Source organism: Lissotriton vulgaris, chromosome 2_1, assembly GCF_964263255.1.
Source record: "Lissotriton vulgaris chromosome 2_1, aLisVul1.2, whole genome shotgun sequence".
NCBI classification, from domain to species: Eukaryota; Metazoa; Chordata; class Amphibia; order Caudata; family Salamandridae; genus Lissotriton; species Lissotriton vulgaris.
Genome location: NC_141687.1, coordinates 1,454,093,706 through 1,454,117,112, shown reverse-complemented (window position 1 = coordinate 1,454,117,112; position 23,407 = coordinate 1,454,093,706). Strand labels below are relative to the sequence as shown.

Genomic DNA, 23,407 nt, shown 5'->3' with positions numbered 1-23,407 from the left:
GACAAAGGGCATTTGAGCCCCTTCGAGAAGGCCAGTTGGCCAGAGGGACTGCTGGGATTGTAGAGCGCCAGGCCCTAATGTGATTTATGTGGTGCTAGGAAATGTGATTTATATGCCATGATTTACGCACCCTGTTTTGTGCCTCTAAATGTGGTTTTATGATAATGAGGTTATTTGCCTACTGTGGTTTTTGCTAGTGAGATTATTTCCTAACGTGAATTATGCTTAGGAGGTTAGGGTATAATATGTTTAGGCTTATGAGGGTGGCGCAGAATATATTTCCCGCCTAATGTGATACTGTGCATAATATAGTTTGTGTTACAGGATGATGCGGAGTACAGTGTTCGCCAGTAATTACTGGTTGTGTTCTATGTTTATTATATGTTCTACATTTACTATCTTTACTAAGTGATGGTTCTGACAGTGGTCCAAGTGGCCAGGTCATGTGTATATAATCCCCTATAAATATTGCCCAGTGCCAGTTGGCACAATGTATATTGTGTGATTACTATTCTAATGTGTTTTATGACAATACAGAGGCTATTTTGGATATAACCTTGTGTGGAATTCCTTTTGAGGTTTGCCTATTATGTTGGTGCTGTGTTTGTGTTGGGTAAACGCCTTACACATTGACTCCGGGATAGGCCCGACTGCTCGTGCCAAGCTACCAAGGGGGGGTGAGCAGAAGTTATCTTTGGTGTGTAACTCCCTTGCCCTGACTAGAGTGGTGGTCTCTGCCTGGCTTTGGCGCAAGCCTAAGCCAGCCAGAGATCCCATTTTTAACAATAGGCTTCGGAGTCTTGCCTGCTGTGACTGACATTTTTCCAGGAGAAAAGAAGAAAACAGGAAATGTACACTTAGCGCAAAGGACACCCCTTGTGGGTAGTAGTTGCACGCTGCAAATCCAAATAATAATAGTAGTTTGTAGATTAAGGATACTTATGATTTATATGTTGAGGAACAAAACATTTTAATTATACGGCTCTTTTGAAATCTTATCATAATTAACAAACCAAGAATGACATTGCCTAAATTAAGAATACAACTCATTCAACCTCACCTGTGGATATTCGTCTTCGGGTTTGACACGACTCAGCATAGCAAGCACAAAAGCTGCAGTTTTTCCAGTTCCAGACTGGCTCTGGGCTATCAAATTTTGCGCACTGAAAGACAACAAAAAAGTAAGAACTAAGCAAATGTAGTGGACAAAGTATAATACCTATATTAGAACGCTATAGCAATTCAAGTTCAGCAGTTCACTAAATAGCTAGAGAATATGTAGTCAAAACATTTTCACATTTAATATGGTAGTAAATATATTGAAAATAGCATGAGACCACAGAACTGCCACATGAATACAAGGTGCGCTTTTCACCAGCCCAAAACTTGGTGCTATATAATTGCAAAGATTTGTACAAAAATTGTGTCCAGAAATTAACACAACGTTTCCAAATGAAAAAATGTTTACATCAAAATGCAAATTTTCAAGAACTAATCTCAGAATTATTATTGTAAACAGAGATTACACAAAAGTAGTAGTAATCTTATAACATCATATTTATTGAACAATAAATCAAAATGTAGATTCTTTCTTCGAGTCTTAAACTCCAGGCAGCATTTACATATCCCAATGCATTTCAGGAACACTAAAAATAATAAAATAAGTCCTTGAATCAAAAAAACAGTGTATAACGTATCACATTCCTTTTGCAATGCAAGCTTGTCAGAGACAGTCCCAGGTCCCACAGGCATACTCTATATGTATGTATTTAAAAAAATTATAGTTTGAATTTATTCAAGCTTATCACGTGAAGAATGTGAAAAAAATCATAAGAGTTGTGCAACGCAAAAGGTAAATAAAGCTTTGCGGTGCGTTGAAAACCCTACGCCCAACCAGCATGTTGTGTGGGAATAGAGCCAGAAGTCACCTAATACCTCACCTATCCAAGTATGAAAACAACAAATGTTAAAAATTGCTGGAAATGAGGGGCTGCAAAGCCCTGATTGCGGAAGTGTGCGAGGCGAGCGCTGTCCAGCCCAGCCTAAGCACTTATCCTGCATTTATCCTGTCCTCCGATCCTTCTCCTGTATCCAGATCGTGTCCCCGGTGGCGCGTGTGTGGGGGTTGCGATCTGCACCCCGTTCGGGCCCTGCATTTCAGCTTGGAGACCCCGGGATACCGCCTGGGAGAGGCTGAACTGCGCCGTAGCCTGGAAGCCTGGAGTGGTGGTTGGCGAGCAGAGTGCGACGTACCGGAGGTCCCCGATGACCTGCTGAGAGGGTGGCCGGGAGCTCGTGGAGCCTGCTCGTAAGGTGAGGGGGTCGGCGGCTACTCCCCTGCTCGGGTTGCAGTAGGCTTCTCGGCGATCTCATCGGGCCACGGGGGGGGGCATGGGGGGAAGTTTGACGATATGGACTATTGGTTGGCGGACCCACTGGGCCGCAGGGGGGGGGGGTACTGAGAGGGAGTGGTGCAGCGGGCTGGGTCCAGCGGGCGCTACACTGCCCTGGGCCAGTGTAAGGTCCATGCCCCCTGAGCTCTCGGACACTTAGAGAGCCACCCTCTGCTCGATATTGACAGCACTGCACACTCGCTCAGGCGGCCATATCGGGTCGCGGGAGTCGGCAGCGATGTAGGCGGCCTGTGGGACAGCCAGAGCTCTCATCGGTCATTGGCCACTACAGGTGTTTCCTGGAGGTAGGAGGTGGACACATGAGGGGGCCCTGGTGAGTGTGTTGGTGACTCCCTGGCTCCCTGACTGTAAATTAGGTTAGTAGTGGCCATAACCAACCTTGAGATGGTGTAGGAGCTTCGTTGAGTCAGCGTGGCCCCTTGCAGTGGGTGGTTGCCCTTGACTTCAGGTTGTCTGGCATTGGTCGTCCTCGGCGGGCTCCTTTCTTTTGTTGCTCCTTCCCCAGTCTACTGGTGGTCCCGCGATCGGCGGCCAGATCGGGTCAAGCGGGCACCGTGTCTACGTCTCTGTGGCCTCTCTCCCCCTTGCTTATCCTCTGGACTAGGGGGTTGTGTCGGCCCATTAAGCACGAGGGAGCGTGCCTCTTGTTTCCCTTACACGGACGGGCCCGCAGTCCTCTGACGCAGTGGCTTGAATAACCAGTGTTGAGTAGCCTGGGAACATGAGGGCTCTGTGGACGTCATGACGAGGGACAAGGCGGGTGGGGGCTCGGCCAAACAGAGCACACTCGACAAATACACAGGTCCTGGGGCCGCTGCTGCAGGCCTGGAGGGGCGCAGGGGGCTGCACCGGAAATGCCAGATAATGCTGCGCTCATGGCTGCTATCACACAGTCCAGGGATGACCTTGATACTAAAATCGGGGAGATCGGCACAACGTCATGCTCCTCCGGCAGGATCTGCGGAATGCTGCGGCTCGCATCACGGAGGCTGAAACACGGATCTCTGTAGTGGAAGACGGTGTTGCCACTCTACAGAAGCGGGTGGCCACCCTTGAGACAACCCAGCTGGGCCTCGCGGCACAAGTGGAGGATGCCAAGGGGAGGGCCAGGCATAACAACCTCTGCTTTGTGAGCTTCCCGGATGGGGTGTGAGGGGGGGATATGGAGCAGTTTCTTATTCAGTGGCTGGAGAGCTGGCTTCCCCCTGAGTCCTTGTCCCGCTGCTTTGTGGTGGAGCTTGCTCATAGGGATATTATGCAGAAGCCTCCGCCTGGAGCCCGTCCGAGGCCGGTCATCTCAAAGTTGCTGAACTATCATGACCGTGATGTCATTCTTAAACAAGCCAGGGCCAAGGAACCTCTGCTCTTTGACAATGTGCGCATCCTGATCTTTACAGACTAGCCGAAGCTGGTCCAGCAACGGAGACAGTCATTTTTGACGGCCAAGGCTAGGCTTCGTGATCTTAAACTCCCATATGCTCTACTGTATCCAGGCCGGTTGCGTGTGGTGTACCGATCCCGCACCCACTTTTTTGACTCGCCGGAGGAAGTGTTTCAGTGGAAAGATGGGACGGTGATGTTGCGTCCCCACACACCGCCTCGGCGGGAATCAGACTTCATCCAGCGAAGCAGCTCGTAAGCAGCCTCAATCGAAGCTTAGGGGTCATAAACGCTCCAGATGTCGATCCCAATCTTGCAGGGCATACTCCCAGGCCGGCTCGGCCCCCCGGCAGACTATATTGGCCTCCTTATTGGAAGCTCTGTCCAGCATAAGCACTTAGCCTGCATTTATCCTGTCTTCCGATCCTTCTCCTGTATCCAGATGGTGTCCCGGGTGGGGCGTGTGTGGGGGCTGCGATCTGCACCCGGTTCTGGCCCTGCATTTCAGCTCGGAGAGTCGTGGTGGCGGCAGCCCGGGGTGCGGCCTGGGAGCCTGAAGCGGTGCGGCCTGGAAGCCTGAAGCGGTGGCTGGCGAGAGGAGTGAGATTTACCTGGGGTCCCCGATGAGTAGCTGAGATGGTGGCCGGGAGCTCATGGAGACGGCTCGTGAGGTGAGGGTGTCGGGCGGCTGCGGCGGCTACTGCCCTGCTCGGGTTGCGGTAGTCCTTTTGGTGGTCTCATCTGGCCACAGGGGAGACGAGCTCGCCCATCAGCGGTCCCATCGGGGCGCGGGGGACACTGAGAAAGAGTAATGCCGCTTACCGGGTCCAGTGGCCGCTACACTACCATGGGCCGGGGTAGGGTCCGCGCCATGAAAATATTCTCATAAGTGGGTGCCCCCATTAAGCCCATTGATGTGCCTGTGCGTTGTAAGAGAAATTGGCCCTTCCATGAAAAATAGCTGTGGTACAAGCTGAATTGTAGCAGCCACTTATGTGAATATTTTCATGGTGAAATACGAAGACACACATCTACTGAATGACCAAACCTGGACAGACATCTTATTTTATTCCTTCAATACATTAATGACATTTTACTATTGTGAAATGGTTCTAAAGAACATCTTGAGGAATGCATCAGAACATTTAATGTACATCACCCGCGCAGCGGCCAAACAGAAGGTCTCACATTTACAGCGGGAACAACTGTTGGAGAAGATTACGAGAACCAAGACAAAGAGGGAAGTCTGTGTCATTAAATATTCTACATCAGCTTAAGCCATTAAACAGAGTATTAAGAGACGATGGGAAATTATTGAACAGAAACATGATTTTAAGGAAGTTTTTTTTTCCGCTCAACCAATGTTTGCATACTCGAGATCGAAAAAGATACGTGAACTATTGACAAAACGTTGGGTTACTCAACCTCAAACAAAACTCTTAGGGATGCGCAAATGTTTTAACTGCAGACACTGTGGGAATGTGATTGTAGGGAATTCATTTGCTCACCCACATACAGGTAAAGCAATTAAACGGAGACACATTTCTGATTGCAGCACAGAAATGGTGATTTACGCTATTAAATGCCCTTGTGGGCTGGTATATGTAGTATATGTAGGCTGCACCTCACACAAAATGAAGGTTAGGCTCAAGGAGTATAAAAGCACAATTAGGACAGTGAACACTAAATCAAGTTTGGCGGCACATTGGGTGGAACAAAGACACACAATACATCAGTCGCGTTCCACCATACTTGAGAAAATCACATTGACACCTTATTTATTTTATTGAACTTGTATTGCGCACAGCTACCCGCATTGGGTTTCCTGGCGCCAGGGACAGACTAGAGAAGAAAAGGCAATTGCTGAGAGAAAAAGAAAAGGAAAAAAAAAACAAAACAGAAGAACTTAGAACAGATAAGTCTTCAATTTTTTTCGGAAGGCCAGAAGACTGGTTTCTGTTTTTAGTGCTTACGGGAGAGCATTCCACAACTTGGGTCCAAGATATGCGAATGAGCGGCCTCCCATTTTTGCCAGTCGGATTCTAGGAATCACGAGATTGCCATTATTGGATGACCTAAGGGGGCGGCCAGGCAGATATGGCTGAGCAAGATTGTGCAGGTAGATGGGAGCAGAACCCTGACTAATCTTAAATAGGAAGCACAAAGTTTTGAAGACCACACGGTCAGAAATTTTTAACCAATGAAGGTCACGCAGGGCTTGCATTGCGGACGTTCTCCGTGGAACATTGCGCAGCAGACGAGCTGCTGAGTTCTGTACAACCTGGAGTTTATTGATGGTGGCTTTATCTGCTCCCAGGTAAAGCACATTGCCATAGTCGATGCGGGACATCACAAGGGCCTGTACGACAGTTCTTCGAGTAGACTCAGGCAACATCCATATGATCTTCTGCAACCAACGTAGAGTATTAAAACAGATTGCAGCGACCTTGGTTGCCTGTTGCCTCATCGAGAGTTTGTCGTCAATCAGGACACCGAGGTTCCGGGCAACAGGCACGGGGATAGGCAGTGGACCCATATCACTGGGCCAGTGTCTAGAGCCCCACAGATCTTTATGTTTGCCTAGTACGATCACCTCGGTCTTATCTCCGTTGAGCTTCAATAGATGCGTTTGCATCCAAGCTGCAACACGAGAAAGGCCAGTTTTAAGGGCAGAAATGTCCTGAGCCCTGCTGCTAGACAAGGAGAACACAATCTGCGTGTCGTGTGCATATGAATATATGGACAGACCGGCGTCCTCTACGATAGAAGCAAGTGGTCTGATGTAAATGTTGAACAGCAGAGGGCTCAATATAGACCCTTGGGGGACGCCGTAGGCAGAAGAGTGAATCACAGATTGAGCTTTGTTTGAGAAAACCTGAAAGGTGCGCTCATTAAGAAATGAGGCCACCCAGGCAAGCGCTGGTCCAACAACACCAAGGGAGCAGAGAGACTCCAATAGGATGGAGTGAGACACGGTATCGAAAGCAGCGCTTAAATCAAGAAGAATAAGCGCGAAGGTCTCACCGCTATCGATACCGTGTCGGAGTTGCTCGGTCACCCCAAGGAGTGCGGATTCGGTGGAATAATTAGCGCGAAAGCCTGATTGGGATGGATGAAGATATTCAACGTTTTCAACAAACTCATTGAGCTGGGTGTTAACATGGCGCTCCAATATTTTGGAACAAGCTGGCAGCAGGGATACAGGCCTGAAGTTGGCAAGATTTGTGATGTTCGCACCAGATTTTTTAAGCAGGGGGACGACCATGGCATGTTTCCATTCCTGTTCCACCCGAGATTCAGTGAGAGAGATGTTAAGTAGTCTCATAAGAATCTCCGTGGTTCAAGGTCAAGTTGTCTCAGTATCTTCATAGGGACAGGGTCCCGCGGGGAGCCTGACCTGATGCTTTTAAGCAAGACAGGAAGGAAGAATCATCAAATGGTATCCAGTTGTGAATGAACTCAGGAGGGGAGATGGAAGCATTGCAGGGAGAACCGGGTTGGGAAAAGTCGATTGGAGGTGGAAGGGAGGCCAAGGATTGATAGATGCCCTCAACCTTAGATATAAAGAAGTCTGCAATGGCATTACATTGTATGCCATCTAATGCCGGCAGCGCAGGAGTGGTATCAGCTCCTGTGAGTTTTTTAACTGTGGCAAAGAGAGTCCGAGAACAATTTTGGACTGGAGGCGATGTAGGAGGCCCTAGCGCGTTTGCAGTTTGCGTGATAAAATGTTAGTTCTTCTTTGTAAGTCACTTTAGAGGGAGCGGAGTAAGACATCCTCCACTTCCTCTCCAGAGCTTTACATTTGGCACGTTGGATTTTCAACTCATCCGAGTACCAAGGTGCTGGTGGACGCAAGGATCTACATTTACTGCTAGACTGAGGAACAAGAGCCGACACTGCATCTGTCAACCACCCAGAAATAGGAGCATTCAGATTCTGCTCGGTGTTAATAGAGGATGGAATTGTCTCAGTCAGACGCATGTTGAAAGCGGCTACATCAAGCCGGTCCCAGCGATAGGATGATTTAATTTCCTCCACATAGACACTGGCCGAATAAAGACCAGGTGGTAACATGAAATGCATCGCGTAGTGATCTGACCAGACAAGCGGACGCGCCGAGTAAGTGCAGTCGAATGAGAGAGTAGAGCTAATTGGATCCAGAAGATGACCGGCAAGATGAGTAGCTCCGGAATTACAAAGTTTGAGGTTAAAAACCTCAAGATCGGAGAGGAAGGATGTATTAAGGGGATTATTAACATCATCTAAATGGATGTTTAAGTCACCAAGAATGGTGAAATTATTCGATTTTAGTAGTGTAGCTGATAGGCAATCAATGAGTGAGGTAATCCATGAAGCGGCATTACCGGGCGGCCGATAAATTAGCAGACCGGAGAGTGTCATTCGAGGATTAATCATAAGTTTGAACAATGCTGCCTCACTACCTGGAAGGTGTACTGATTCCAGTTTACATTGGTAGATAAATTTAAAGATGATTGCAATTCCACCACCTTTACCTGAGGGTCTGTCCTGATGCAGCACAACATAGTTGGCAGGAATAGCTGCAGCAATGTCCGGACCCGAGCTGGCATGTATCCAGGTCTCAGTCAGGAACAGAGCGTAAGGGGATTCCTCAGTAATAAAATCGAAGATGTTTAATTTATTCTTAGGAAGCGATCTGCAATTTAGGCTCCAGAAATGGAGCGAGGAAGGAGAAGAAATATGACCCTTTGTAGGCTTCCTTTTTCCCCTATAATGCTTAACGTTCTGTTGTGTTTTAGAGAGCTGCATTTTGCCAGTGGAAAAGCCACAGCCAGCACATAGGAAGTAGTGACGGGGCAGAATGCATGGGGTGCAGGAGGTGGGGGTGCATGGGCGCAGTGAAAGTAATACTGTGGAAGAATAACATACGCGGCCTTCCAGAGTTTGCCTACCTATGGACTTAATGGCAGAAGGCAGCCCGTCCTCAGCGCAGACGGGCGCAGACGGGCTTGACTCTGGCGTGACTCCGGCGGGCATCCGGCGCGTCCGCAAACGCGTCCGCTACGCAGAGAGGCCCTTCCCTTTTTAAAGAAAGCTAGAGCGCGTCACGGCGCACCCCGACCCAATATGGCCGCTGTCCTACCCTCGCCTCCCCGGGACCAACTCTCAGCGTCGACACTCAGCTGAGAGTGGCCCAGGCGGTAAAGGGTGGTGAGGAATCAATTTACAAGTAAAGCGCTTATTAAAATCAGGAAACAAGCTTTAACACACTAACTTTTTTAAAAAACGATCGTAAAATGCTTTTTATTCAAGCGTAGCACTGCTGGCAGTATAGGGAGGAGAAGAGCGTAAGAACCTCCGGCTTTCCGCCTCAGAGGGTGAAAATTGAGATCTGCGCACAAGAAATTAGCCCTTTTAAAGAAAGCTAGAGCGCGTCACGGCGCACCCCGACCCAATATGGCCGCTGTCCTACCCTCGCCTCCCCGGGACCAACTCTCAGCGTCGACACTCAGCTGAGAGTGGCCCAGGCGGTAAAGGGAGGTGAGGAATCAATTTACAAGTAAAGCGCTTATTAAAATCAGGCAACAAGCTTTAACACACTAACTTTTTAAAAAAACGATCGTAAATATTCACAAGCATTTGGGGCAAAGAGAAACATATTGGATACATACTCTCAATACTCTCATACCTCATGGTTTGAACGATAAGCTAGAAACGGCTTGTTTTTTGTAAATTATATTGAAGACTTTTGTGTATTTTGCTTTTTGACTGTTTGATTATTGATTTTGTAAACAATTATGTACTTTGGGTGTTTTTAAGCTTCACACATGTTTTGTTATGATGTACTGATATATCTCTAGAGATATAACAGTTGGGTTTTCTTTCACTGCTACTCATTGCTTATTATATCTGGAAAATAGAAGGAAAATAATAGGCTTCCAGCTTCATTTACAGACATGAGGCACTACAATGTATATTCACTAGATTAGCATGATTACGGGCACACGCTGCTTGCTCACCATGTTAGACGCAGGTATATATTTCTTTATTCCACACAGGGTTCGAGTGACCTATCCACATTATTTTTTTTTATGTCCAATCACCCAAATATTGTTATTCCTTTTTCCATTTTTTATTTCTAATAGTTTTATTCAAGCATCCGGGGTCCCTTTATGGGTGTTTTCAGTTAACTTTCTAATGTACAGTATAGCGTTCCCTTTATTGAAGGCACTTAGTGAGTCTGTCCTCTATATCCATGGTGCATTCAACTTTCGTGCCACTTTCAGGTTTAAAAATACTGCGTTAGAAACTGTCAGTGTATGCGGCAAACAAGGAGGCGGCAAGAGGCGCTCATACGCAGGGACATTCATGATTCAGTAAGTTGTGTCGGGAGCGGGTGCACTGGGGCTCGGGAACGGATCTTTTTGTAACTGGTTAGTTCTTGTGTGTTTTTAGTTAGGCTGGTGCATTGAGGATGAAGTCCTACTAAAGAAGGAAACAATCATAAAAGGTAACTCCTGTTTCTTTAACACAGATAGGAAGATTCATAGATAGAACTTGGGCAATAAAAGGAAACCTCTACTCTTTTTTGGGTTCCCTTTAGTTTATAGAGCCGGTGCAATTGGTGTAAAATATTGGACCTGTATTATCAACCTGACTTCTTTGCGGGTGGGGATGAAATAAGGAAACCTGGCAAATGCCGATATTCTCTCATGTCAGTAACACTCTTTCAGAGCAGTTAAGTAGCATTAGATTGTGATATAGGTTGGATGGTATTAAGTCCACGTCCGTAGGAGTTCCTTATGGATTTTTGTTCTCATTTCCAGCAATTTTGAACATTTGTTGTTTTCATACTTGGATAGGTGAGGTATTAGGTGACTTCTGGCACTTTTTGAAGACTCTGGGTTATACAGTGAAGTTCTATTTCCACACAACATGCTGGTTGGGCATAGGGGTTTCAACGCACCGCGCAGCTTTATTTACCTTTTGCTTTGCACACCTCTTATGATCTTTTCACATTCATAAGGTGATAAGCTTGAACAAATCCAAAATATATATATTTTTTAAATATATACATATAGAGTTTGCCTGTGGGATACGGGACTGTCTCTGACAAGCCTGCAGAGCGAAATAATGAGATATGTTATACACAGTTTTTTGATTCAAGAACTTATTTTATTATTTTTAGTGTTCCCTGATGAAGGGTCTTCCCGAAACGCATTGGGATATGTAAACACTGCCTGGAGTTTGAGACGCGAAGAAAGAATCTACATTTTGATTTATTGTTCAAGAAATATGATGTCATAAGTTTATTACTACGTTTGTGTAATCTCTGTTTATAGGAATAATTCTGAGATTAGTTCTTGAAAATTATCATTTTGATGTAAAAATGTTTTCATTTGGAAACTTTATGTGTTATGTTATGAAAACTATTTTTGTACAAATCGTTGCAATTATATAGCACCAAGTTTTGGGCTGGTGAAAAGTGCACCTTGTATTCATGCGCCAATTCTTTGGTCTCATGCTATTTTTGATTTATTTACCAGACAGGAGATGGTCAGGGTAACCAGGTCTGCGCCATTAGGAAAACTATTGATCTAATGAGATAGAAACTTCCACAATATTCATGGTGTACAGGTTATAATCCTCTAACTAAGTAAATATTTTGAACCAGATGTGCTGTTACTCACGGGTCAGCAAGCATCATTGGGAGGGCCTTCTCCTGGATCTTGGATGGTCTATTGAAACCCATAGCATAAACACCTTCCAGTAACTTCTTTTGCCTGCCAACAAAAAGTCTGTGTTAGATGTATTTAGATTTGAGTAAATTACTTACTTGTAGGTTTTTGTAGTGTTCATTATTACAAATAAGCTATACCAAACACTGAAATTAAAAAGTAGTGAGTACATTCAATACACAAAACTAACTTTTACATTCAATATCCATTTTCTGGACCAGATTATTGAAAATATTTGACAACTTATTTGACCAACGAGATCAATAATTTGCAAGTCAATATAATAATCTTGTAAAAGGACTTCTCCTTTGCATTATACTATTCAAATTGAACCACCGATGTTGATAATAAAATCTATCGCTGATCGAGACCTATTTGGATGTCTTAATTATAAAATCATTGTTTTGGAATCCTGCTGAAAAATACCAGTAATTGAAACAGCTTCAGTTATTTGTTACATTCCCATCTTCAAGCTAACATCAATGCTAATCATACCTGACTAACCACATCATATTTGTAGGAAGGTGGATATCTGACTATGGTTACCCCCAAACTTTTTGCCTGTTGTTTAGCTGGTTTTTGACTTAGTTGGCCTGGGATCCTGCTATTCAGGGCCCCAGGCTAATTGCTCTCTCCTTAAAATGGACTCCATGTACCTTAGGTGCATACACAATTGGAACTGGTTCACCTTATAGGCCCCTGTAACAGTGTACTCCAGGTACCCAGGGAATAGGTGTATCCAAGGCCTACCAGGGGCTGCAGCATGTATTGTGCCACCCCTGGCCTGACCTCCATATTTGACACAACTGGCTGATCACTCAGCTGGGGTAAGTTGGTGTAATCACCTCTTACTTAGATATAGTATCCCTATATTTAACCCTAACTGGACACATGTTAACCTATAAGCCGCTCCTATGGAAGGCCTCAGCAATCCTGGATGCAGAGTGCTTGGTTTCATGTGAGATGCTCAGCTCTTGCATGAGCTGAGCCTGTCTGCAGCTGTCGGGAACAACTCCCTTAGCTGTTCCGGGATATTGCCATACCATATACTCTTAAGTGCATTATAATCCTCGCGGTTATATGCTAACTTTGGTTTGGCTTTATCAAAACATGTCGAGTAAGGTGTCATACAATTTGGAATACTATCCCCTCGACAGTCCTGTCGACGGGGATAGCATTCCACCCTTCTAGAGGGACACGACATGTACATAACCTGAACCCCAGTTAAAGTTAAACTCGGGCCTCAGCATCACAAAATGGATGCTGCCACCACAGACACAAGTCTGACCTCCTGCTGCTGGGAGTCCTTCCAGCGAGGGAGGCTTGGACAGAGGGTTTCCTATCTTGGGAGGTGCGAGCACCACCCCAGACAGGATTTTGTGTATTGGGTAGGACAGGGCTGAATAGATTGAGACATGCCTGGGGCACACAAGGTGTCCCCGTGCATAAGCCAGTCCAAACCGGTGCTGGGGCTTTCCAGCCCCAGTCCTGGCACGGAGCTGGACAAAGGAAAGGGGGTGTAACCGCCCCCCTTCCTGGTCCCACCAGAGGTGGGACCTAGCAGGTGATCCACCCCTCAGATTGGGAACAAGAGTGGGAGCAGTGCCATAGCACCTCAGATCATCCTGAAATCAACTTGAAACAAAGAAGAAGACTGGACTTCGACATTCTGCTGCACAGAAGACTGAAGAGTATCTCCCTTGTGGCCTAGGAGTGGCCACCCTGTGAACACTGGCACCATCCAGCAACTCGACGTCTGCTTTGCCGCCGCCTCCTGCCGGAGCCGGAGCCCAGAGCCCAATGAGACCCAGACTCCCAGACATCTCAGAGCCCGATCCACAGTCCCTGCAAAGAAGAGACCCATGGAGGCACCGAGAGACGTGGGACCGGACATCTCGAAAGACTCCCGAGAAGCTGACTGCGCAGCACCCGAGGCACCCTCGATGCTGTGCTTTGGGGTTTGAGAAGCCCCACCACCGAGCAGCATTTGCACCAAAGATCAGCCCCCCAGCATCTCCACGATCTGCGTGGTGCCCTTTTGCACTTCGCCACTCGACGCGCCATCCCGGCCACTTGCCACGTGGCTAGCGGCCATCTTGGCGACGAAACCTACAATCAACACCGCGGGTCTGGTTGCTCCAGACTTGCCCTCGCTCCTGTAAAAAGGAGCACCCGCTCTGACCTTGCTGGTCCGAGTGATAAGCTTTCTTCACTTCCTGCGTGGCTTGCATTAGCCAAGGCCTGTTTGCTCCAATCAAGTTGCCGACACCGCCATCAGCTAGAGCCTTTGTGGGACAGCTCGTGATCAACTCCTGGACATCCTCGACCTCTTCGTGTCCACGTGGCTGCAGAGACAAGCTACACCTCATCGCCTGTTTGCACCAGACATCGCCTGGTTCCATCCTGGTTCCACGGTAGTCACTGGCTAGTGACTTTGAACATTGTCGTCTCTGCTTTCAGGTCTTCACCACTTCAGATCCACCCTTGGATCCACCGGAACTCTCCTCGACGACTCGCCTGCAGCATCTTCATCTTCAGGCACCATCGACCTGCGTGACGAAACCCGACACTACTTTGCACCTGTGCACCCGCTTCCTGTGGGTGAGGTAACTCAGCAACGTCGGTGTTTCTACACTGGTACACACCTCTAGAGTCTAGGTCTTAACCCCTTCGCTGCTCATGATGAGCTCAGCTCGTCATACAGTACACTGGTCGTGCGCTCATGACGAGCTCAGCTCGTCATGAACAATGGGAATGCTGGAGTAACAGCACTGCAGGGGAATTCCCTTAGCACTGATGTGGTTAAGTTTTGTCCTTCTAGGTCACTCGGAAGGTTCCTTAAACAGTAACTTTATAACTTTTACGCATCATTGACATTGCATTGGTGCATGCGTGTGATTTAAGCGCTACACCAGAGTCCCGCGGGCCTTTCCCGACTTCTTCACTGCTAGTCCCAAACAGCTCCAGCGATCCCCCATGCCCTAGGCCTACTTCCTTCCAGCTAGGTGGTTCTTATACCACTATTTTAGTATATGGTTTAGGTGGCCCCTAGGGCTCATCCATATTGTGCAACTTTTGTATATTTAAACTGTGTTTTGTTTTAACACATTTGCTTCTGTGCTCATAAAGAGTATAGGGGATATTTGTAGTAAATAAATATATATATATATTCAATATATATCTGTGTGGTGTCCTTTCATTTGGTATTCAAGGGGATTGTGTATGGTAAAACAGCTTGCTTCACATGCCTTTACAGAGTTTAGCCTAAGACTGCTTTGTCCACGCTACTAGGATAGCTGGTCTATAAGGTTGGCATACAACCAATCATCATAAGGGTTGCTTGGCATGGTACAAGGTGATCACTAGAACTAGTGAGCATCATATACCAGGCCAACTTCTCACAATATTTAATTTGTACACTGTACACTGCAGAACAAAAATGCTTCTAGGCACCACTGAAAAAGGCAGGTCTGGTGGCTCGGGCCAGGAAGTGTCTCATAGTGACAGTTAACCCCAATACCATGAGACAGCGACCACGCCATTTACATGATCATGCAATAGGGGAGGTCTGGTTGCACTGAATTCATTTGGCTCTTGAATAGTAAACAAAGCATTTTCATAACCAAGCTTTTAAAACAAAATAAATTATGGAATTGTGAATCCCTGATTTCCTCTAAACGGGAGCAATCATACTTTAATGTACTAGCACTTCAAGGGTAAAAGCATTAAGAAAACATTTTGTGTGTTTGAGGTTGTGTTTGTAGTCCGTGATCTAGAGTTAGAAGAGGTGTGCTTTCACTTTTGCTCGGGAGAACATGATGGCGGAACCTTGGAAATGTTGCACCAGAAGCATGGTGCCTCTGGAACCCCAAGGGCCTTTTTGCACTTCAAGTAGTACACCTATGATCAAAAATGTTAACTGGAGCAGGTCAGTAAACTGTGGAGACATTTATAACCAGCCCCACATAAACAGACCTGTGAAATATGCAGTGGTCGCTCAACTGCAACAATCTGCACGAGGCAAATTTCAAGAGCGCATTTGACCAGAAATAGAGGGAATATGTACTTTTGTCTCCCTTGATTGACCCAGGAACAATTGCTAGCAGCAGCATTTTTGTTGGTTTGTTTCTGTTAAAATTCTCATGAGCTATAACATCAGTGAACAACCAAGTTCACCCTCTCCTTTGTGAATCAAAAGGAACAGGACTGCATTAACTGGACTCTTTGATTTGATTGCGTAAGTCCAATGTAATTTCCACTGTTTTATACAACTATCAAAGGTGTGCACTATCTTGTTAACCAACTACAAAGTAGCAAGGGGTCAGTGGAAAAGAAACTTCTGTGTGTGTCTGTCCTCCAATGATTAATACTGCAAAAGGTGAGCAGCGAAATCTATCCAAGGGTACCCTCTTTATGCAAAGAGAGAAATTCCTATCAGGAAACCAACCTGTACCGCCCTACATCATTTGGGAAGCCTTCAGGCTGCAGGTAGTTAGTCGTACCCTGAGATTTGGCCTATTCCTGCCAAATCTATCTATTATGTCCCAATAGTAGTGAATTCTAAAGTTGGTATCAGGAGGTGCCTGAAAAGCAGTGCTTAGTGAATATAAATCAAATGTGATGAAAGTGATATGTGTAAAATTGAGTAGTAAGGAGGAAAAAACTTTAATAGGAGCCTCCCTAGTCCCAAGATAAAAAATCAGTGCAAAGTACTATCAACAAATAACTACTAGAATGGTAATCTGGTCGACATGTTTCTGCAGTTTGTCGGGTCCTGCTGGTCTCCTACTGCTTCATCAGGACCATATATGCTACTGCTAGTATCGTGAAAATTAATGTGAAATAATATGAGTAAAATAACAATCTTATTGTCACCTGTGATTCTCCTGTTTCCATGATTCAATTCGTATCCAGGAGTACAAGGAAGGAGACAGACAAAACACAGAAAAAAAGAAGTGTGTAATATTATTAGTGACAACTTCTTATTGCAAAAATTCCTGCCAATTGTTTTATAAAGGTCAGGATTACGTGTCTCTGGGGTATCATGTGAGTCTGGCTAGTATGACTTGATACCACTCTCTGTAGAGTATATTAATTAACATGAATGGCCACTCAACTATTCTTTAGGAGAATGTAGCCCCACCTCACCTGGCCACAGCGCAGGTAAAACGGAGCACCGCTCTGTTTTAAAACAAGAACAAAAAAACATAATCAAAGGAAACACTTTAAGGCTGCAAAGTCAATATCACCGATCAGAGTCTTAGAAAACATCCCAGTGCATAGTCTAAGCCCAATCCTTCATAGTTAATGAGAATCTAGCGTGCTTACAAACAGTTCCTTATGAGTCCATCTGTGTGTATTCAGGTTTTATAAGGGACGTTCTGTCTAAGTAAGGCGCTTCATGTATATTTAGAGTAATGCGTTTTGTAGTGGGAAAATCAAGAGTGGCCCACTCGTATTCGGTTAATGATCTCGATGTGGGTTGAGCAATCCTTAAATGTTTTATGTAAGCATAACAAGGACCATTCATACCCGGTCCGTGCCTAGTGTAGGGAGTGCGGTGTTTGCTCTGCTCGACATCGTTTTACATTGATTTATCACAAATGCGGAGGCTGCATTCGGAGGACTATTTTTACTCGGTCAGAACTTAATGTTTGGAATACAATGTTAGGTCTGACCAAACGCCCTCTGGGGTGAATAGTCAAAGTTCGGAAGCTGCCTGGTTTAGCGATACGCACATAATTCTGCCTCGCTGGCAAGAAACAGCTCCTGAAAACGCTTACCTGTCCGTCGGTACCCCGGACGTCCTTCTGGGCTGTCTGTGGGGAGGTACCGGCAGGACAGGTAATGCTGGTTTTAACCTGTAATGAGACTCGTACGGACGTAAACGCCATGACGTCATCTCCTGGCGCCTCTGTGAGTCGGTATTTGTAGTCCTTAGTGATTAGTGGAAGCTTGTATCCCCTAAAGGATAGTAGCGGATTGGCCCGTACAAGTGTGACATTGAGTGTTATGATCGCTCCCCTCAATAGTTGGGAGTTGTAGTTTGTACGGCTTGGCAGTCGTTCAGATTTGCAAGATCATAAATATATGTCTCCTAATCGCGATAGCCCTGTACGTTATGACTCATTTCGGACTGTATGGTTGCTCATATTTTACCAGATTAGACAAAGAAAACGGTATAATTTTTTTACAATAGTGAAACCAGTGTCACGGTAAGATTTGCATACTTGGTGTTGAAGAGGATATATCCATGATGTTATTGGAAAGAGTAAAAAGTAAACACCTAACTTCTTCTAGGATATAAACCAGATTCCCTTTCCAGGAGATCGAGAGAGGATATTAACTGGTGTTGTCTCAATGTAATAGCGTATTCTATCTCTATAGATGTATCCCTGATGGAAGTAAAGGGACTACCCTATTAGTGTAGTAACAGTAATACAGGCCATAATGTCAGTAGGTGCACCCTATTGAGATGGTAAGTATAAGAGGTGCCTGGGAGATTAACTTGTTCAAGAACCTAACCGCACTGATATGTGCCCCTGTGTGTATACATGGTAATTGAGAACAGAATACTGTCATCATGAGGATATTATAGTGACATCCATGGAATGTCCTCGTTCAAACGATCTTTGTCAGTGTGAAGTCTGTATACCCATCTCTGTTCTCGTTTGAATAGGAAAGTACTCACATCCATTATGTGTGATGGTATCAGTAGTTGTTCTAGGACTGTCCAGTAAAGGTCCGTTGGTGAATGTTTAGCTTCTATGAATTGATTTGTCATTCTGGTCGATTGCTTAGAGCATCTGATTGAACTTTTATGCTCGGAGATGCGCACCTTAACTCGGCGGGTGGTCATCCCTACATATTTTTTGCTGCAAGGGCACTATCTTGTGACATTCTTCAGGAATAATAATGTTTGATACAGCGGTCGAAGTGCATAGAGAAAAGGATGGAAACTACAGTCCTGAGTACGATGGGGCCATGGCCAACGAGTATGGGTGTGAAGTTGGAGATGTGACTAAAAGAATAAAATATTCTGTAAATCTTTTGTTTGCCTCTGCCCTACAGGTAATTGCATATAAAATATAATGTACATACCTCGACGAAAAACAAATGCAACTTAAAAACATCTGTGGGAAACGGTTTTTGCTGGCGGGACAGTTCGGTTGGTGTAAGTGACCACTTCAGATATCTGTGGTTGTACTAGGACAGTCACTTATCTGAATACTGGTCAGAGCCCTCGGAAATAGTGGCGTATTTATAGTGGGTGCTAAGACTACAAGCGTGTGACAGAAAGCACAGTGAACTAAGCGAGTCAATAGTTTAAAATGTACTACACACAGTATAAGAGGGTGGACACAGGCTGCCGCAAAATGTGTAAAAGTATTTTGTTTAAATGTTCACAGTGCTTTCAAATTTATGCTTTTAGTAATGCGCTGGGATAATTATAGCTAGTGTAACTATTTTGTAAAGGTTTTCTTTAAAATTATGAATTCCAGATTCCATCATTCATTTAAAACCTATAATGGCCCCCAAGCAGCCTCTGGATTTGCCAATTAACCGATTTCACACATGAACATTTCTTTCAGGATTTTAGAGAGAAGGCTTGTTTCTTTAGCTACGACTCCTTTCTCTCACTTTAAGGTAAAGGAGACCATGCGTCTCACCTTTCAACCTGCGGCAACTAACCCAGTCGGGAACATTTGTTTTTAATTAATAAATGTGCGAACTGTTTAGATCAAATTTATGAAGCTTGGAACGTTGTTCCCCCAACCGCTTCAACTTGTGGTTCAATACAATATTTTGCTTCTACTTTCATAACCTAAAGATTAAACTATAAGAACACACTAAACCTTGGCCTTTCAGTGGTGCTGATCACGAAAACAAACAATCACAAGACAGTTGAACATCCACTGGTCTACGTTATTAGTAAATCTGCATATATTTGTGTTCAAATAACTTGATTTTCAATGGATTAATGATGCTCTTTAAAGCCTTCTAAATTAACCAAAGGGTCTTCCACCATTCTAGAATAACCATATGCATACGCAAATTTGCCCTTAATCTTCCAGGCGTCCTATGTATTTTATGAACAACTTTGAACTGAATGCTCCACTATTCTTTAGGGTAAAGAAAAGAACACCAGTTTTAACAGACCTGAAACTTCTTGACATTTCTCCTCTGGGCTACCAATGACTAACTTGTTTGCCCAGAGTAGAATTCTGTCTTTTTTTGCATTTACAAAAGACCAATTTCTGACACAGGCATAAACTAAATAAAATAATCCATCATAAACAGTCTTCCTCTCTGCAGAGAATGCTATGTATCCAGAATACAGGACAAAGTGACAGGGAATTCTAGATTCTGTTATTCAGTATCTTGGTCACATAATTACACAGAACCTTGTGAGTAACCTGACATACTGTTTTGCTTCGCACTCCCAGATAATAGAAAATATGGCCCTCCCACACTGAGGCTCAAACACGAAGTAGCAATAAAAACAAAACAAAACGCCACCTAGAAAAGAATTTCACTTGTATAAAATGAAACATAGCAAAGAATAAGGCATGGGGTTTTATTTATGCAACGCTCTCTTACATGAAGGCTTTCCCGGATGTCAAATGAACAACATTCAAATGTATTTGGATCTATCTATCTATCTATCTATCTATCTGAAGAGGATATGAGTCAATTAAAAGATAAAGCATGTTACTTACCTGTGACTTGAGCAGTTTATGCACAATGCATATCCACTTTTCATCAGTTTCTGGCATCCTGGAGAATTGAAGGGATGCTGGACTCTGATGAATATGACTTTTTACTATGTGAATATCTGGTCCTCCCGACCTTCTACCATCTTCCTAAAATCCATAAAGATGATAGGAAGCCACCAGGAAGACCCATCGTAGCATCTCTCAATAGTCTCTTGGAAAATTGCTCTATCTATATTGACTGTTTTCTAGAGCCTTGGGTCAGGAGTTTAAAGTCATACATTCAGGACACACAGGACTTCCTCAGATGGATAGAGGGGATTGTGTGGGAGGATGATATGCTTTTCATCACCTTAGACATTACAAGTCAGTATATCTGCATTGACCACCAACAAGGCATAACTGCAGTACAATGGTTCCTAGACAACCCCCCCTGAGATTCCAACAGCATAACATCATGTTACTTGAAATGGTGAAATTCGGTTTAGAAAATAACATCTTCATTTTTGCCAACCAGCTGTACAAACAGCAATGTGGAACAGCGATGGGTACGTGCTATGCCCCCAGCTATGGAATTCTTTTGTTGGCTGGTAGGAGATGCACGAGGCCTGGAGGGAAACATCTGAACACTGGTTTGAAGAAATCGTATTGTGGGCACGCTACATTGATGACCTGTTCGTGTGGCCAGGTAGATGCACCTCGGCTGAGGAATATGTGGCCTTCCTCAACACGAACAATTTCAATCTCAAATTCACTGTACAAATCAGTGACACCAGTGTGTCTCTGCAACAGGTGGAAAAATCATGACCCGCTTGTACAGTAAACCTACAGCGGCCAATTCCGTTTTACATGTGTGAAGTTTTCATCCCTGAAGCATGACCAATAACATGCCGTATGGAGAACTCCTACAGTTAAAACTGAATTGTACGTCCACAGAAGAGTATAATGTTGCTAAGAGTGAGGCCCTTGTAAGATTTGAAGCCAGAGGCTATTCACAACATGTCTTAGAAACTTCTGTGAAAAGGACAGGTATTCCAAATAGGTCTGAGCTTCTTGTCCCTAAATCTCAGAGCAGAGCACTTAAGAACACAGTGCAGCCCGCTAGAATAATCACCCGATACTGCTCTGGAACACCAGAATTATTGCATATCAAAAAAAAAAACTGGCACATTCTTAAAGCTGATCCTGTCCTCAAGTTATTCATCCCAGAACGACCACTGATTACACACAGACTGTGTAAATCTCTGAATGACTATCTGGTGTCCAGTCACTATGTCGCATCTACAAGGCGGAGAGAGCCCATAACTGGGTTTTGTCTTTGCATGAAGTGCAAGGCGTGTAAGTAAGGCCAAAAAGTCAATAACTATAACATTCAACATAAGGGTCAACAAAAAATGAGAAAGATCAATCTGTTGTTCAATTGCAACTTGGAGTACACGGTATACTGTTTGGAGTTGCCCCTGTCTTAAAAGATTCATGGGCAGTACTATTCATCCAGCAAAAAAACGAATTTTGGAGCACATGCATGCAATAAGTAAAATGGATCCAACATATCCAGTAGCACGCCATTTCAAAAGTTTCCATGACAGTAACCGCGATCTCATAAAATTCTTCTGTATAGACAAGGCCCCAAGACATGAAAGGGGAGGGGATAAAGTAAGAACTCTATGCAGAATGGAGTCAAGATATATTATAGAACTAAATACCTTGGCACCCACAGGTCTGAACACAACGGAAGAACTTTGGTCACACTTAGAATAAGTGTTAACATCTAAGAATATCATCTCGTGTGTAAAACCCAGAATAAGATCTTTTCAAAAAGGACGAGAATTTTCCACACAAGTGATTTCTGATTATTCTACTAATTTTTCTGATTTATCTAAATTTTGATTTGAATTATCTTTTTCTATAGATCAATCCTATGTATATAATGTTTTTAACTGTAAAGTGGTCTTGATCGAATAACTTTGAGGGTGAGCCTCTTCATTTTGCTTTTCCATTCAAGAAAGGACTGTCTGGTCCTCTAAAGTGTCACTGTGATATTTTATCAGCATTACTTGTGACTGCCCATTCAGGGCTTAATTAAGACGTTCATTGTTTTATCAAGCATACAATTTTTAATGATGTATTAACAACATTTGTTTGATATATGATGTCTGAGAATGCATACAAACATTGAGTAATTTGCACAAATGGAACATTATAGGATGAATTTTAGGTGCAATAAGAGCATTGTCGCTGTTCATGACTATTGTTTACCCGCACTTTAAAAATGGTGGTTCGATCTATGATAGCCAACACAGAGGAAGGCGGCAACGCCAAAACGCTTCTTTTGGCAGGGAGAGGGTTTTTTGCACTTTAATAAAATCGCGAAAGAATCCCCATGAGAGCTGTCTTTTGTCTGGGACCTGGATTGTTTCAATGTGTATATATATATATATATATATATATATATATTACCTACTGGCGGTCGCCAGTAGGTATATATAGTTAGGATTTTTTTGAATAGGGATTTCTGAAAATTCTATGTTGAATAACTTTGGCGTAGATGGACGGAATTGGCTGAAATTTTCAGGAAAATGGCACATTTTGTTTGAGCGTCCCCTGAAATTTTGGTGGGGGGGGTTTCGTCAAGCGGGAGCCGAGAAAAAAGGGGAGTCCCAAAACGTGTTTTTAACATTGAGTTTTCCATAGGGCGGTTGGACTCACTTTTAGCTCGAACGGCTGAATGGATTTCCACAAAACTTGGCAAAATTGTAGGGACTGGTAGCCCGATGTGCCTTTACTATGTCTCAAGATATATGCTCCAGTGGTTTTTACGAAAATTAACTTTGAAAAATATATTTTGGGCTACATATATGTTAGAGCCCAAATGTAGCCCAATGTAGCCCAAAGATGGCCACCAGAGACAAAAAAAACACAAATGTAGCCCAAATATCAGCCAGATGTAGCACAACTATAGCCCAGTGACAGAATGTCCCAGATTGTTCTAAAGAACAACTAGAGCGCTAACAGTCTTACTTATGACAAAAGTATGGCACACCTGAAGTCATCTTGATTGGAATAAAGTGTTAACACTTAAAACATTTAATTTGCAAAGGAACAAAATGAGGGGGTGCATTTTGCCATAGAAATTATGATTAGTGCTGAAGAAAGAAAACTTAGGGCACATTTTGAG

General features: G+C 44.3%; 1 protein-coding gene across 4 annotated transcripts in view; it reads right to left on the bottom strand.

Annotated features, from left to right (window-relative positions):
* The window catches only part of LOC147732747 (ATP-dependent RNA helicase DDX25-like), a 1,983,894-nt gene that overhangs the window by 1,318,550 nt on the left and 641,937 nt on the right, over window positions 1-23,407 (bottom strand). For all 4 annotated transcript variants that reach the window (XM_086957315.1, XM_086957316.1, XM_086957313.1 and 1 more), the window contains exons 5-6: window positions 11,468-11,560; window positions 1,061-1,163 (exon numbers count right to left, since the gene is read on the bottom strand). In XM_086957315.1, coding sequence (XP_086813441.1) covers window positions 1,061-1,163; window positions 11,468-11,560 — 196 coding nt within the window. The remainder of the gene's footprint in view (window positions 1-1,060; window positions 1,164-11,467; window positions 11,561-23,407) is intronic.